Below are 18299 nucleotides of genomic sequence, written 5' to 3' on the forward strand. Positions count from 1 at the left end.
AACAGATAGCCACAACTTTTCCTGGTTTGGTATCACGTATTGGACGATCAAAAATTCATGTAGCGAAATCTAAAATTCACAAAGATTTTCAACCTAGACATCAAAAAGGTAGACGTATCCCTATTAACCTTCAAGAAAAAGTTATTACTGAACTTAGGAAATTGCTAGCCGAAAAACATATCATAAAACTTTCTAGTTGTCCCGACAAATATTTCATATCACCCATTGTCGTTACGGTAAAGAAAGACCAAACGATAAAGCTTGCAGTGGACTCAAAAGTATTAAACAAATCCATTCACAAGAATAAATATCAGATGTCGAACATCGATACTTTAATTGAATCTATCTCTCAACAAATAAGTGCTCCCGCGCCGAAAAACACAACATATTTCTCGACAATTGATTTGAAATACGCGTACAGTCAGTTAAATTTGGATGCTCATACAGCTAATCACTGTAATTTCAGTATCATTAGTGGTGATATGACTGGCACTTATAGACTTCAAACAGGATTTTACGGACTTACGGATATGCCAGCTGAATTCCAAAAAGCTGTGGATTATACTCTAATTGGCTAACAAAATACATATTGTTTTTTGGACGATATTCTAATAGTTAGCAAAGGCTCTTTGACCGAACACAAAAGCTATGTAATGAAATGCCTCCAACGATTAGACGACGAAAATCTTAGGATAAACCTTCCTAAATGTCATTTTGGAAAATTAGAAATTGATTGGCTTCGGTATCACATCTCACAATCGGGTATCTCGCCCCTCGAAACAAAAACAGCTGCGATTTTGGCTCTTGAGGCTCCAAAAACTCTAAAGAAACTCCGTTCTTTTTTAGGATCAGTCCATTATATTGGAAAGTTCATTCCTAATCTTGCTCAAATAAGTCATCCTCTCCGTCCATTACTGAAAAAGTCTTCAAAATTTATCTGGACAGCAGAACATGAGAATTTTTTAATCAAAATTAAGAATCGCATCGCGAACGCAACTGCAAATAGTCACTATAACCCGCACCTCGAAACACGCGTAAAATGCGATGCGTCCCCATCCGGCTTGGGAGCAGCTGTTGGACAATTAACTGTAGATGGCTGGAAACCAATTGCATTTGCGTTTCGGTTTTTAAATTCTTGCGAAGAACGTTATAGCGTAAATGAACTTGAAATTCTGGGTGTAGTTTGGTCAACAGAATGTTTTAAAAATTATCTGTATGGAAAACATTTTAAAGTAATTACGGATCGCTGTGCACTCCTTTCGACCATGAAAGAAAATAGATCTAATAAGTCATATAACAGCAGATTGACCCGTTGGGTCGATCGTCTTCTCCCTTTTCAATTTGACATTGAACACCTTCCTGGGGCAAAAATGGGTCTGGTCGATTACATTTCCCGAAACAAGTCTCAAAGGGCTAAAAAGGTTTCTGCATACGACGAGGAATTTATCGTTGCAAAACTAAAGCTAATTTCAATATCCATTAGCGCACTAGAATTAAATATCACACATCCTGCATCCCATTTACATCATTTGTTAGAAAACCATACTCTCGCTTTGCAAAATACACCTAAAATTGAGGCACATGACTTCATATCACAAATTAAACCTAAAGTTGAGTCTAGCACTAAATCAATAAATTCAATTAGCACACATGCAACTCGCGTAAACGAACATGTCTTTAGTAATTCACTCGCCCCGCGAAAACAAGCCTCAAATAGTATTTGTGAAATAAACAATTTAAAACATGCAACAACCGCGTCGCAAAGTCCAATTGACACTTATCTCGCTCTGCAAAATACCAACAAAAGTAAACAATGAATCCAAATTAGGAATAAAGTAGCATTCGCGCAGCGAGAGTCTCAAAATTTTCAATCACAATACCCGCCAATTGTATCACATTCCACAAATATCTCTAAAAGTCATCACCCAAAATTAAAATCAGTGCTTTTTGCTTCTTGCAACTCTACAATTCAGTCGCATCCTTCGCAATCTAAAAACTCACATTTAAATCACTCATTGCCTTGCCTGTATTAAAATACGTCAATACAATAACAAATAAAATGCTTTCTAAGAAGCGAATAACTCGTGTCCGATTTAACGATGCCCCTCGCGCAGCGGATCTGCAATCCACAAGTAGAAACGCAACTCGCCCCGCATGTCAGCGATTAAATTCGCCAAGCAACTCCCGCGCGGTGAAGCAACATGCTGAATCCTCAAGTAATCCTCGCAAAGCAAATCCACCACCCAACGTCACTTGGACATCCCCGACCCACTCATCAAACGCTAGCACTCCACTAACCCCCAGTCCGCATGTTCCGACATTCGACTACATAGTGTCGAAAATCTTTAGCAAATCGTTAATAGCATTGTTAACAAGTAAAGATGCAGTATTAAAAGAGGTCAGGGACTGCATCCTGACAAATAATGAGAGCCGCTTAAAAGCTCTCAACCCTTATATTCATTCGTACTGGAGGGACCTCCAGGTGCGCTCCGGGTGCGTCTGTATTGACGAGAAAGTAGCAATACCGAACGTGTTACGCGAGGCGCTAATCGACGATATCCACGCAAGTCACCCGCGCACTTGGGGAATGATTTGTATGGCCACACATTGTTGGTGGCCCTACATACACCGCGAATTAATCGTTAAAGCCACTGAGTCTAAACCCTGCATAGTCATCGGTAAGAATCTTAAATCTATTATTCCTGCCAAGCATTTCAATCCTCACATACCATGTGTAGAACCAAATCAAGAAATTCAAATTGATTTTGGGGGTCCAATTTTTGAAGAAAAGGGTAATGAAGTGTACTTTCTGGCAGCAATTTATCGTTTCCCTAAATACCCTACTGCATATATTTATGATAAAGCTAATGGACCAAACGTTTCGAAGTTTTTGGACATGTACATTGAAATTCATGGAATTCCAGGATCCATCCGTTTAGATCAAGCAAAATGTTTAGTCGGAAATCAAGTAAAGACTTTTTGCAAAAAGAACAATATCGATATTATCGAAGCTCCTGTAAATGACCATCGTGCCATCGGGTTGGTAGAAAGACTGATTCAAACAATTAAGAATAGTTTCGCATGTATCAAAGAGGAGAAATTGCCAACACGCGACTTTCATGTAAAGCACGCATTACAGATCATAAAACACCAATTGCGAAAATGTAAACAAAGAACAACAATGACCTCGCCCTTCGAAGCACATTTTGGAAGAAAGTCTAACACCCCGCTAAGCGTGATTGCAACCAAGCCTAAATTGTTAAATCTAACATATAAGAATATTATAAATCATTATTTAGACGAGGACACAGTGATGCCGGAAGAAATTCTCCCTGACGACAAGTGGGTGAATGGATATCGTAGTGATATTGAGGTGGAGATCGGCATGACCCGGGCATCCACAGAAGCGAGGAATAGAGAGAGGGCTAGTACGGACGGAGAATCCCGGTTCTTGAAGACAAAGGTAATCCGACCCATTCCCCTGAAGGAACGTGCGGTAGAGCTAAATCTTGCACGAAAAGTGCATGGCAAGAGACGCTCCAAAAAGAATCTTGAGGGACTGTATGAGGTACTTGCGCCGGGGTCTCATATTTTAAAAGTAAGCCCTACAACATCCACTATCAAGGAACCCGGGAAACCAATTGTGACGGTACGCAATAGCGATATTGCAAAATTTGGCACACAGTTGGAACACCAAACTCCCCTAAAGGCCTATGCAGACCGCAGAGGGCCTCAATCTGGCGAAAAGATAGTGAAAGAACTGATGCAAGGCCACATCAAAGAATTCACCCGCAAACAAAAAGGAGACAAAAAGATGAAACACAGGAAACGAGAACCGGGCAGCGGGGTCTCGTCGACCAAATCAAACATTTCGCGCGCTATGCGAGGACGAGTCCCAAAAGTGCCGAATTTTCTCGCCATGCAAACTCAGCAACCGACAGCTGAAACAACCTCGCATAGTGAACATCACGCATCATCTTCATCCACTACTCCGGCCGCGGCAGCTCAAAACACGCGCACTTCCGATCGTACCCGACGCAGCCCTTCCTATTACGGATTCGAAAGTTCTCCACCCAACTCCACTTTTTTGCCTCCACCAAAATGACCCCGCCGAGTGGGAGATGTGGAAAACTTTCAAACACCACCCGAATCAATCGTCGAGTCAGTGCAGCATATAGCTGAAAATCAGCCCGAAGAACAGAATATATCTCCTCTTATTGGTCAAGTGTCACCACCCGCCCGTCGGAATCCACCATTAATTGACATTGATACACCCACACTCGTTCAATCGATGACCGCACTCGAGGCGGAAAAATAGCACTCGGATAATGATGAGTGGGATATATAAACTTTACCAAAACTGCAAAACATTTTATAATTTATTATTCATCTAATTTTTAGCTATGATAACCAGCAAATATATCGCTATTATTTATTTAACCGGGGACCTCGTATTATTTTGTAAATATTATTACTATTTATTCTTCGAAAATTGTATTTTACAATTTTCTTTCTCGATGTAAGGGGTATGTGATACCTGATGTATCTTTATTTTATTAATTCCCTTGATGCAGTATATTTTATATGAAGCCCTAAATTTAGTTCATTTATTTAACCTTCATATTTTGTTCAGTTCGTGTCTTGTGATCTGCCGTTAACTTTCTGCTCAGTTTCCGCCTCGTGATCAGACATGTCTGATCACGCATTTACGTTGTTTATGAGTGTTCATATTTCCATAATTTCATTCTCTGATATTCTGCAATTCAAATCAGTTCTGCAAATTCTCTTTTGAATTCCAGCTCCGCGAGTAAGCACAAGTAAATTGAATTTGGATCTCGCACCGCGAATCACCAAATAACATCTCCGCAAACTTGCACTTTTGCACTGCAAATCACTACTCTAAATAATTAAAGTACGACAGTCCTTGTTGTCTCATCGAGGCGTAACTTGGCGTATTTATTGGCTTCCGTTGGAAGCTATCGAGTTTAATGGCGTTGCTAGAATGGGTTTTCTCAAAAATTTTGTGGCTTTAATGTATTTGGTCATGTTTGTTGAGTTATTGAAGTCAAATTGCTGAAAAAATCGCAATCTTGTTACAAAATTAACTCATAGTAAAAAGTTTTTACTGAAAAGATCATTTTTCAATGGCTTCGACACTCTTCTCGTTCATTTTTTTGGAAAATGCTGTTTTCGCATTTTTTTAGTCTTTAGGTAGCCATAAAATGCTGAACGGTCCCATAAGCTTGTAAATGAGGATTGAGTGACTGATTTTACCGGAAGCAGTGAGTCTTTTGCGAGTAGTCTTAAAGCTTAGGATATTATACATTTTTAAGATTTTTAAGGATTTTTCAATTTTTTCAGTTTTTGTTGTCCTTTTTGTCTATTTGTAACTTATTTTCACCATTGAGAGGTTCCATACAATTTCATGCATTTGTAAAATCAACATGTTTACCGACATTATGACGTACCTGATGTTTTGTTTGTTGGACAATATGCGTTTTCATCAAAAGTAATGTGAGTGGTGTATTTTTCTCTTCCTTTATCACAATCGCGTAATAACAGATCACAATGATTTTCAAATGCGGCCCAATTGAACTTATTTATTCATTCAGTATAATTTTAGTTGAATTATTATAAACAGAAATTGAAATAAAAATACTTAATATTCAGATAATAGCTAATGATGTTAATGGCTTCACTAATTTGTGTTTTCGCAATGTTTGTAATTTATTATTCGTAATTTTTTGAGTTTTCTGCATCTTTAATCCATTCCTATGGCTTAGTCTAAACAGAGACAGGTCCTATTTGTTTCGTTGTGGCTTTTTAGTAAATTGATCAAGAATTATTTTGTTAAAACCTAATTATTTTTAGGACTTTTGAAATTATTTGGTTTAAAAAATAATGATGGATTTTTGAATTTCGCCTCATTATTTCTTCTTTTTGTCGAATTGTTACCTGGTTTCAATAAACAAAATTCCAACTGATGCGTAGTTAGCAAAAAAGTAAATTTGTGTCGTTAGGATTTTGTCTGATTGTAATTTGACGTTGTTGTTAGGTGCTTTTAAATTAAGATTTTGAGTTTTTGCCACGCAATTTTTGTTTTTGCTTTTTTTGTTGTTGTTGTTTTTTCTCGCAGTTTTTTCAGTCGCAGATCTCGTAGTAAATAGGCATGGAATTATTTAATTCAAATATTAGATTGGTTGTGTAACGATTTTTTTAAACTCTTTAATCTCTGAAAAAATATAAGTCAAAAGACAGTTAAGTCAAAAATGTAGATGAGCGGGGGTCGGAACATCATGTTCGAACGCACATTAACGAGCCCCCTTGTTTGATTTAGCTCTGATTTGTCCTGCAAAGCACTCATTCACTTCTTTTTTTATGATAGCATGTTGAATAGCTTCTTTTAATTTAACTTAAGATCACGTTCGCGATTTGTCGGTTACTCATTTGCTTAACATTTGCAACATAAGACTCTTCAGGACGTTTCATGCCATGATTCGTATAATTGCTAAAACAAGGCAGGTCCAGGCAAAAGACGTTTTATCTAGTTTTAGCCTTGCAAAAGTTTTCCTAAAACTGGGTGCTTTGCTTTTCATTCCATCAAGTTCTTTGTCCAACTACGTCAAAGAACCAAGAGAAAAAAAAGAAAGTGTCTCTTGTAATTGAACCCTTTTGAGAAATACCAACTCCCTGCCTTCTCCTGAGTTGGGAAAAGTAGAGAGAACGTTTTCATGAGCTTTCTGACTAAGTAAAATATCAACCCTGACGCGCTTCCTTATGTACCGACTGATGTAGTAATCTTGCCCAGTGAAATCCACAACGCGGTCACTATGGAAAGCTTATGAAAACTGTTTTACCGGTTTGTTACAGAATTCAGCTTTTTTATAATTGAACTCAAAAGAGGTGGCCACCAAAAACTGAAGAATTACTTACCCTGTCAACACTTTCAAGACGTAGTTATACGTGCACTGTCATACAGACAGAGAACGAAAACCTGAATACTGTCAGATAAGTAGAAAATCAAACATACCCATCAGATTGCCGGAAAATAGCCTCCGTTGATTCCCATAACCAAGATTTGGATTGAAAGAAGAAAACTGCAAAAAAAAACGATTTTTGTAGAAAAACAATTTTAAAATGCGAATTATTTTGTTGATTAGACTCGTTTCATAGTGAGACGATCGAGGAGCTAGTATCAATACAAATAAGCATTAGAGATGGTAACTACGACCTATAAGAAACAAGTTCGAGTAACGGGCATCTAAAACTGGTCTTTAGAGGTTTATCTCGTTTCTATTTCTTTTTAGCACAATGAGAGAAGAGTGAAACTAGCCTAGAGAAGTCAAAAAGATTTCATGCAAAATGTTGAACAAGCAGTGAACTAATATAAAGCAGAAAATTTTTATTCGGCGAAGTAAAAAGACAAGTCCCCAAGTACAATTCAAAGAATTTTCATTGACAATACAACAAACTAGACCTAAAACGGACTAAGAGTGAACTAGGAAAACCATTTCCAAAAAAATCAGATCAAAAATTAAAAAAAAACAGAAAATTAATGCCTAAACGCCGCATGTGAAAAAACACCACCGAGAAAGCGAATTTTTGTTCAAACACCGTTTTCTCACCTACTTTAAAATTAGAGCGACAAATTTTTCGCTCCACTTTGTTTCGGCGTGACCAAAATCACTACTCCAATTTGACTTCAAAAATCATGCAAATGTGTGAACAGATCTTTAAGACAGCGCCCCCAATACAATTCAAACTCTTTGAATTGTGAAAAATAGGAGCGCTATAATAGGCGGCTGAGCCGGCTATTAAACAATTAATTAACAAGATTGTTTGCTCACATGACTGGTAGATGATTCAATTTCATTACTTTAGTCTCCATTAGATATTGAGTTTGGAGTTGACTATGGAAATCGAATTGGTCTTAATTTAAAATTTGGACCAGTTTTGGCGCATATTTACCTTGATTTTTAGTAAAATGTCGCCAATTGAGTACAACTTTCTAGTGTTTTGAAATGTTTTAAATTCAAACAAGACTTTAAAAATCAAGCAAACGATAAATGTCAATTGAACTGAAAAAACTAAAAACGTTCAAGCAACAATAATGGAGAAGACACGCATGACTACAATAATTGCTTCAAACTTCGGTTGGGAGCTGCTACTTTCATGAAAATTCCGAGCAATTTCTCAGCAAATTTAAGATTGAAATGTTTATTTCAGAAATGATTGTAATAAGGATTCAAATTTGTGCTAAGCTGATTGGGAAACCGCTTTTATTTTTCATTCGTGAATTCTCTTGCATTTCTACTTAACAAATTTGTTTGCTGGAACATTCAAGGAAATCAAGTTTCCAGATGGTTTTCGTCATCGCTTAAACCAAAACGAGACTGACTCTTGTATATTATTCATCATCGAATATGGATAGTTATTACTAGTCTCAGAAGCAGACAGAGTACCATTAAACTCATTTTCTTTTCTTTGGGTTGATAAATGACAAAAAATCAATGTTGAAAACATTGGATTGTAAAAAATAACACCAACCTAAATTCTTTGAATTGTAAAAAAAAAATCTTGAAATTGTAAAGTACCACATATAGCTATACACAAAGTTTACAGCTTCGCAGCAAACTAATTCATCCGGTAATGCTCGAAAAAGTCCCCAAAAAGAGTTGAACTAGCCAAACAACGCAACGTTTCGGAAAATTTTAACCTCAATAACCTCCTAGAGAACAGTTTGAAAAGCTCTGGAATCAAAATATAGCACATTTTATTCATTCTAATGATTTCGAGAGCTAACTTTTTCCTGGTGAAAGAACAACTCCACCGAGCATTTAACTATACGAAATTTATGTAGAACTTCGTAATATCCGAGCAAAACTATAACATGTACAATATAACTTTTTTATTCTAACATACGGATTAGGTTCCTAAATAGGTACTTTAACTCAAGTGGTTTAAAAACAAACAATTCCTCGGCAATATTGAATATAAACTTTTATCAAACACAGAAGCTGTATTACTGAAACATTAAGATATTAACATAATATTCTAATGCTCTATACTAAATTAGCACCAGCGCTAACATATATTTCACAGAAAAAATAGCCGAAATTAAACAAAATAAAAAATCTGAGCCGCCTATCTAATAGAACAATTATTTCAAGATTTTGACGTTTTCTGATTAAAATGATCAATTTCTGTATTTTATGATGGACTGGCTCAACAATGAAGAACTGACATTTCATGACCACATATAGCAGCAAGGATAACATTTCGTACAGTGAAAACACACGCTTACAGAACGAATTGAAAGCCAAAAGCAGCAAACAAAGTAAAAAGAGTACCGGTTGTTCGAGAGCTGCCATAAACAAGACATCGCATCTCATTAACTTTGGTAATTAAAACAACTCTTTCATCTTTTTCTTTTACCCATCATTACCTTAACCTCAAGTTTACACCCCCCCCCCCCCCCCCCCCACGGAACAGAGAAAATTCAGGCGTGACTACTAACTGTTTTCTCAGAGAAAGAAGTCGTGATACCTCAATACACCGCAAAACGTTTAACTTTTCCTCAAGCGTACACATTCGGACTTATATTTATAACAGCCTGGCTAAAGATTGATTTCCCAAATTTTTTTAATTTTTCAGATCAAATTTAAAGACCAAATTCTTAGGAACCAATTTTCTATTTATCTTCTAAATCAGCGATTAGTAATGTGAGCGAATAAAGCAATTATTTGTAAAATAAAATTATATTTATGTGCAATTCCAATACTGTGAAAAGATGTCGTGGAAAACTGACAAATTCGAGTAAATTACTCGAGCAAAATTAAGCCTCTTGGTATTGATAAATGCGGGCAAAATTTTGAAGCTAGAAGATTTTTTGAGTGTGTTTTAAATCAAATAGATTAACCGGCATTAAGGTTAATTAAGTTTCGTTTCATTGATTTGTAAAGTTATTCAATTTTAAGTTATTGAACTTTACAGATTTGTAAAGTAGAATTATTGATACGCTCCATAGATTAGTTTTACCAGCTATCTAACTTTATCGTCATAAAAAGGTTACTCATAGATACAGTCGTTTCAATCACGCAATCTCAATTTCTATTCACCTTTTACTTTTTACAAAAGAGGAAACAGTTGTTAGTCTATAAACAATTAAAATACTGCAACTTTCAGCATAAGGTTCTACCAACCAGATTAAACAACAATCAATACCAAACAAATCATCACATCGTTTTTAATTTCAACTTCTTCAACTCAAATGAACTTACATCCTATGCTAAATTGAAATTCGTTCAAAATATACGATAACATTTATTGCTTCCAGCATGAGATATTAAAATAGTTAAAATACAAAGTTTTTGTCAGAAACTGAGATAGAATTTACACAAAATGTGTTCGCGTGGCTCGCTGGCCACAAGTCACGAATTTGGGAATAATAATTTGAGTAAATTCAACATAAATCTACGGCAGTATAAAAAATAGAGAGCAAATAATACGAGGGGAAAAGTAATAAATGAAGATTAAAGAAATGCGCAAATTAGATAGTAAAGAGATTTACAGTTATAGCAATTTATGAGCAAAGTTTTTACAAGAGTTTCATCTAGTTTAGTTTCAGTTTTAGCTTCACTTTCACAATCTACACCAGCCAGCTGAGCAGATTGGGTCTGCCCCTATAAAGGAGGAGGAGGAGTGCATGGATAGCTCTCTTAGCTTTGCTCCATGGGCATCGCTGCAGAAGATGGAGTAGACTGTTCGGAGCTGTTTCTGCTGCTGCTCTTGTAATCAGTTTCACCAATGAAACTTGCTTGGGTCTTTCTTTTCTCCTCCCCTGATGATAAGCAGCTCCCATATCTGAGAAGTATGGAGAAGTACTTAATATAATGAAGAGTTGTTACAGAAGGAAGGTAATGGTCTTACATCTTCTTATTCGTTTTTATCCACTCGAATAGACTTGTTGAAGGCCTATTTGTTACGAAAATTAGTTTAGCCTTTCTACAGATAACGTAACCAGCAAACAGGTCAAACGTAGGGCAAACATTGCAAAAAAGTGAAAGTAATGAAAATTTTTGAATTATTTCAAGACACGTCATCTGTTAAGTGATCCCTCAGTATCTCTATTGAGGTAAATTATATGTCTACAAAAATGTCTATTTTCAGTGACAAAATTTTCTACGAGTTTTGCGAATATGCTATTGTTAATTTTGGACTAATTTTGCCACAAAAATTGCATCTAGGTTACTTCCGACTCTTTTCCACAACATTAAACATACCCTGCAGATTGCCGGAAAGTAGCCGCCATTGATTCCCATAAACTTAATTGGGATTGAAAGACCATAGAAAAGAAAGAACAGAAATCATGGAAATTCATTTTTGTACAAAAAAAATTAAAGTGCAAACTATTTTTTTTATGTAATTTCGTAGTTGGACATACTCCTGCTTCTATAAGAGAGGCTAGAGGGGCTAGTACCAATACAAATAAACATCAGAGGTAGCAATTAAGATTTATAACAAATATTTCAAACAGCGGGCATCTAAAATTGTGATTTACGGGTTTACTACAAATTTGATATAATTGAAAAACGTAATACGTATTAAATTGACTTTTAAGAAAATAAAATTAAAACTGGTTAGAAATTCTTTTGTTACAAAAAGAAACACTTTATTAGGAGAGGAGAAGGGAAAACAGTAAAAAAATGAATTGACAGAAATTAAATTGGAAAAAATATTCGGCAGATTGCCGGAAAATATCCACCGTTGATTCTCATAAACCCGATTGAAGAACAGAAAAATAAGATTGATTGCTGAACGAAAAACATTTTGAAAGTGCGGAAATTTTTTTAATTCAATTTGTATTTCGACCTACTACTGCTAGAATCAAAGCATTAGGGATGATAACTAAGACTTACTAAAACAGAGTTCAGGTAGCGGCCGGCCATCGAAAAATGTGCTTTATGGATTTATCCAGTTTCCAATCTTGATTTCGTTTTCCGAACCTGACAATGTTGATTCTAGATTGTTTTGCTGAGCATTTGATGTTTAAAAAAATTTTAAGCAGAATGAGAAAGAATAAAACTAGCTCAGAGAAATTTAAAAAATTCAGAGAACAAAGCTGTAACTTACGAAAACAAATTTTTATTCGACAAAGTAAAAACGTGGCAGATTGCCAGAAAATAGCCGCAATAGCTTCGTAGACCTGTGGTCTCAAAAAGATATTAAAAGGAACAGACCGAAAAAAAACTTTTTAAAGCTTTTTATGTTATATTTTGATTAAGAATCTGCTACTTTTTGCTACTTCCAATAGAAGCTCTCAAATACGCTTCATTTAGAGTGAAAAGCACTCATTTGACCTTACTTTGAATTTAAGTAAATAAAATTCAACTTCAGAGTGAGGAAGTCATTTTTGAGAGTGAGTAAGTCACGTGTGACCAAAAACTTAATCACGAAAATTAACAAAAAACACACTCCACTAAGAGTGAAAACTGACGTCACGCAAGCAATTCAGTTGAAATTGCATGAACGAATGAACAAAAAGCAGATTTGAATTGATTGTGACGTCATACGGTCGTAACAAAAATCTTGACGACAAAATAAAAAACCAAGAGACGCCCAATAATAGCCTCAGCTATCGCTTCACGGCTATTAAAAAAATAAACCGAATGATGTCGGACAAAATCCTCTCGAACAACGAATGGCAATTTAATTCAGGGGCTGTAGCCTCGATACATTTTTCTTTATGGTTGCAAAAACATCCCTACACCAGGGAGGTATTCAAAACCCCGACCTCCACAGTCCTCGACAGATGCATTAGCCACTGGGCTATCGCTCTTTGTTGTTGCCAACAAACTTTACCTCAGAAGAGAGCAAAATAAGATTACTCAAAAACGAAGAGGACAGGCTTGAAAAATTCACTTGAGAAGTCAAAGAACGTTTCAGAACAAAAGCAAAAAACGGTCAACCGAATTTTTGAAACATAGCTGGCAGATTGCCAGAAAATAGCCGCAATAGATTCGTAGATCGGCAGTCTAAAAACACAGTAAAAAAGACAGACCAAAAAAATTTGTCTTTTCATTGAAGGCTGATCTGTTATATTTGGATTAAAAATCTGTATAAGTTATTGCTGCCTCTAATAGCTGATCTCAAATAACCTTCATTTAGAGTGACACACACCCATTTGACCTAATCTCTTTGAATTAAATAAATAAAAATCATTTTCAAAGTGAGGAAGTCATTTTTGAGAGTGAGGCAAGTCAAGTGTGACCAAAAATTTAATCACGCGAATGAAAAAAAAACTCGCTCAACTAAGAGCGAAAAATGACGTCACGCATGCAATTCAGTTAAAATTGCATAAACGAATGAACAAAAAGTGGCTGTGACGTCATATGGTCGTAACAAAAATCATGACGACGAAATAAAAAACATAGCAGGACAAGTCCTGACGTACAATTCAAAGAATTTTCATTGACTAAACAGAAAACTAGACAAAGAACGGACTATGAATGGATTAGGAAAACCATTTAGAAAAAAAATCCAATCCAAAAAATCGAAAAAACTGTAAAAATCAAAGTGAAATTGCCGCATGTGAACAAAAAACCACTAGCGAGAAAGCAAAATTTTGTTCAAACCCCGTTTTCTCACTCTACTTGAAATTTAGAGCGAAAAAATTTCACGCCGCAAAACCACTCGCTTTTTCGCTCCACTTCCTGTTTCGGCGTGACCAAAATCACTACTCCAATTTGACTTCAAAAATCATGAAAATGTGGTGTGAACAGATCTTAAAAAAAAAGACAGCGCCCCAATACAATTCAAATTCTTTGAATTGTAAAAAATCAAGAGAAGGCCAAAAATAGCCCCAGCTATCGCTGTGCGGCTATTAAAAAGACACACACGTTTACAATAATTGCTTTAAATTTCTTCCGAGATCAATTTAAAAAAAATAGAACCGCTTTAATAGCCGGCTATTATAAACTGAGGTCGGCTATTATAAATTTGAAAACATGGCACAAAAAACTGAGGCACGACTGGTTTGCGAATAGTTTTGCACCGTGAATTTGGATCTCAGTAGCTGATCCCTCATGGAGGCAAAAAACAAAACATTGGCCAGAAAGCGATAAAAACGCGACAAAGAAATCAATAGCCAAAAACAGTTAAATTTATTACCTAACTCCCGCTAACTAACCCAATTGGTGAACAACTAACCCAATACGCCTGCAAAACTCCTTGAAAATCTATAGTTTAGTCTATTAGAAGGAATTTGGCACAAGAACTGAGCTGAACAAAAAATGGCTTATAAAAGCCTAACGTGAACAAACAAATTTCTCTCGCTTCCAAAATTTGTTTTTGCCACCTACTTTTCTCACTACCTCTCAAAATATAATGCGCACAGAAACCAATCTCCTTTCTCTGCTCTTAAATGTTGTTCAGGAACCTGACCTAAACACTCTTTTCACGTGCCGAATTTCATTTTTCAGATCCACTAAAACTTATCGACCAAATAAGGCGTTTCACTTATACTCGTAAAAAAGATAGCGTCCCAATAAAACTCAATTGTTCTGAATTGCTAACAAACCAAGATTACTGCAGTACGGCCACAGCTAGCATACAGCTTTGCAGTTTAAAACATCCGCCTGAAACAACCGCCTATCGGGGAGGGGGCGAAGGGCTAGCAGCTAAATTCCCTATGGGGGGGTTTCAAATGTCGTCGTTAGAGGTTATTATATATATATATATATATAATATATATATATATATATATATATATATAATATATATATATATATATATATATATATATATATCATTATAACTACAAATAAAATTTAAAGTAAAAAAATACATTAATTTCAGCTGTTGACATGTGAATGCAAGAGAAACTCAGATGACGCAAAACGAAAAATACAAGGGCGCAAAAGTAACTCGAAAAGTCAAAACGGTCAAGCAAACATTTGGCATAAAAAAGGCCAACAAGTTTACAATAATTGCTTCAAGCAAGAGCAATTAAAAATGTACCATTCATATCCTTTTACTACGTCATGTTTTATCAACGGCATTAAAGATATCAATCAAAATCACTCCCAAAACAAAGGTAGGTGAAATCGATACCGCAAAAAACACAGCTGCAATACTCCTATCCGATTAGTCGAAAATAGTTAGTTAACCACCATAGTTTGTGGTTGGTAAAACTCCTCGGTTCGTATAAAACAAACATAACCGACTAACGTCGGCGCGAAGTGCTCTCAAACAACCTGCGAGAGGTTGGTCTTTGTCAGTAGCTAGCTACGGTTTAGTGAGGCTAGCTTCAGCTTAATTGAAGGGGTGTGAGGTGAGCGCACTGGTGTGAGGGGTTGCATCGGCATCGGGGCAGGGGATTGTTTGTGTGTGTGTGTGTGTGGGGGGGGGGGGGGGGGTCAACCTCTGAGAACCGCCCTTCAAAATACAATTATGAGTCTCCAAAACAGTTTCTGTGAATCGCATACTTTGAGACTAGTGAGCGGAAAGGCTCTAAGAGCAGTTAATGCCCGCTGGGCGCTACCTGTTTATCCCGTTGTTGAGGACGCAAAGTCAAATGGGTTTGAAGAAAAATCGGTGAAGCAAAAAATCGCAACATAGCTGGCATATTGCCGGAATAGCTGCGAAAGAATAGACTTGCCTGCCATATAACAGTTAGAAACAGACACAGATCTAAATTGGAAAAAAAATCGACGCATCTCAAAAAGCTAGCTTAAAATATTAAGCGATAAATTAATAAAGCTTGTTAAAACTCATTCCGCAGAAACTCTTCGTTAGTTTTGAAGTGCAAAAGTCATTTTAGTGAGGTAAGTCACGTATGATCAAAATATAATTAAAAAATGATCTTAAAATCTTTGCTAGAGAGAGATTGAGAAATGACGTCACGCGCGCAAACGTCTTCGTCATAAGAAGTCATTCAGAAAAATTTACTTTTTAAGTTTTGCTGTGTACACGAAAATGTAAAACGAAAAAGGGCCAAACGACGAAACAAAAAGAAACATAACCAACTAACGTCGCGCGAATTGCTCTCAAACAACCGGCGAGCAGTTGGCTTCCTAAATAGTTAGCCAGGGTTTCCTGAGGCTAGCTTTAGCTTAATTGAGGGGCATGAGGCGAGCACAGCGGGGGATGCACCGAAGCTGGGGGTGCAACAGTGGTCTGGGATGGACTGATTTGGGGGCGGTGGGTGGGGGTGTGGGAACAATTTCTAAGAACCGCCCTTCACACAATAAATTTGAGTCTCCAAAAAGGTTTCTGTGAATCGCATGCTTAGCAAGCTAAAAGGCTCTATGAGAACGTAATGTCACTTGGGGGCTATCTCTTAATCCCGTTTTTCTGAGGACAAAAACTGAAATGGGTCAGACAAAAAAATCGATCTTGCACAAAAAAAAATCGAGCCAAAAAAATCGATTTTTATGCAGAAAATTGCATAAAAAAGAGGATTAATAAATATGCTATAAACTGCACGGGAGCAATTAACAATGATTTACTAAAAAATGCTGTTCAAGTCATTTATGATAAAACACTTTTAGTATAATTCAGCGTTAATCAAGATAATGGATGATATCACGCCACTTAACAGCAGAAAGAAAGAAAGAGAACCAAGATTACTGCAATATGGCCAAAGCTAGCATACAGTTTTGCAGTTTAAAACAACAGCCTGAAGTCCGAAGAATTGCTTTCGAATGACAAGCGGTGTTCCAATCATCTTACAGCCTGCTTCATTCGGGGGGGGGGGGTGGCGGAGGGCCTAGCAGCTAAATTCCCTATGGGGGGTTTAAATGTCGTCGTTAGAGGTTTTATATCATTATAACTACAAATAAAGTTTAAAGTAAAAAAATACATTAATTTCAGCTGTTGACACGTGAATGCAAGAGAAACTCAGATGACGCAAAACGAAAAATACAAGGGTGCAAAAGTAACCCGAAAAGTCAAAACGCCAAGCAAACATTTTGCATAAAAAACGCCAACAAGTTTACAATAATTGCTTCAAGCAAGAGCAATTAAAAATGTACCATTCATATTCTTTTATTACGTCATGTTTTATCAACGGCATTAAAGATATCAATCAAAATCACTCCCAAAACAAAGGTAGGCGAAATCATTAGCCCAAAAAACACAGCTGCAATACTCCTATCGGATTAGTCGAAAATCGTTAGTTGATCACCATAAATTGTGCTTGGCAAAAACTCCTCGGTTCGTATAAAACAAATATAACCGACTATCGTCGGAGCGACGTGCTCTCAAACGACTGGTGAGAGGTTGTCTTTGTCAGTAGCTAGCTACGGTATAGTGAGGCTAGCTTTAGATTAATTGAAGAGGTGTGAGGTGAGCGCAATGGGGGGAGGGGTTGCATCGGCATCGGGGCAGGGGATTGTGTGTGTGTGTGTGGGGGGGGGGAGTCAACCTCTGAGAACCGCCCTTCAAAATACAATTATCAGTCTCCAAAACAGTTTCTGTGAATCGCATACTTTCAGACTAGTGAGCGGAAAGGCTCTAAGAGCAGTTAATGCCCGCTGGGCGCTACTTGTTTATCCCGTTGTTGAGGACGCAAAAGTCAAATGGGTCAGAACAATCGGTCAAGCGAAAAATCGGAAAAACAAAGTCGGCACATAGCCGGAATAGCTGCGACAGAAGACTTGCTTGCCGTATAAAAGAATAAGAAACAGATGCAGATCTAAATTGAAAAAAAATCCACGCCTCTCAAAAAGCTAGCTTAAAATATTAAGCGATAAATTAATAAAGCTTGTTAATACTCATTCCGCAGAAACTCTTCGTTAGAGAACTTTACTGCACATATGAGCTCCTTTGACATTAAACTAATTCAAATTAAATTTAAATTTTGAAGTACAAAAGTCATTTTAGTGAGGTAAGTCACGTATGATCAAAATCTAATAACAAAAATGATCTTAAAATCTTTGCTAGAGAGAGATTGAGAAGTGACGTCACGGGCACAAACGTCGTTACTCAGAAGAAGTCATTCAGAAAAATTACTTCAGCTTTGCTGTGTGAACGAATGTAAAACGAAAAAGGCCAAACGACGAAACAAAAACAACCAACTAACGTCGAGAAAATTGCTCTCAAACAACCGGCGAGCAGTTGGCTTCCTGAGTAGGTAGTCACGGTTTCCTGGGGCTAGCTTTAGCTTAATTGAAGGGGCATGAGGTGAGCACAGCGAGGGTTGCAACAGTGGACTGGGATGGAGTGATTTGGGGGTTGTGGGTGGGGGTGTGGGATCAATTTCTAAGAACCGCCCTTCACACCATAAAATTAGGTCTCCA

At 36.8% G+C, this 18299-nt stretch overlaps 1 protein-coding gene across 4 annotated transcripts in view; it reads right to left on the reverse strand.

The window, feature by feature from the left end:
- Positions 1–10002: 10002 nt before the first annotated feature.
- The window catches only part of LOC142334651 (uncharacterized), a 148532-nt gene continuing 140235 nt past the window's right edge, over positions 10003–18299 (reverse strand). For all 4 annotated transcript variants that reach the window (XM_075382856.1, XM_075382857.1, XM_075382859.1 and 1 more), the window contains one exon: positions 10003–10863. In XM_075382856.1, the coding sequence (XP_075238971.1) occupies positions 10719–10863 (145 nt within the window). In that variant the 3' untranslated portion in view covers positions 10003–10718. The remainder of the gene's footprint in view (positions 10864–18299) is intronic.

Source organism: Convolutriloba macropyga, chromosome 2, assembly GCF_964194025.1.
Source record: "Convolutriloba macropyga chromosome 2, txConMacr16.3, whole genome shotgun sequence".
NCBI classification, from domain to species: domain Eukaryota; kingdom Metazoa; phylum Xenacoelomorpha; order Acoela; family Convolutidae; genus Convolutriloba; species Convolutriloba macropyga.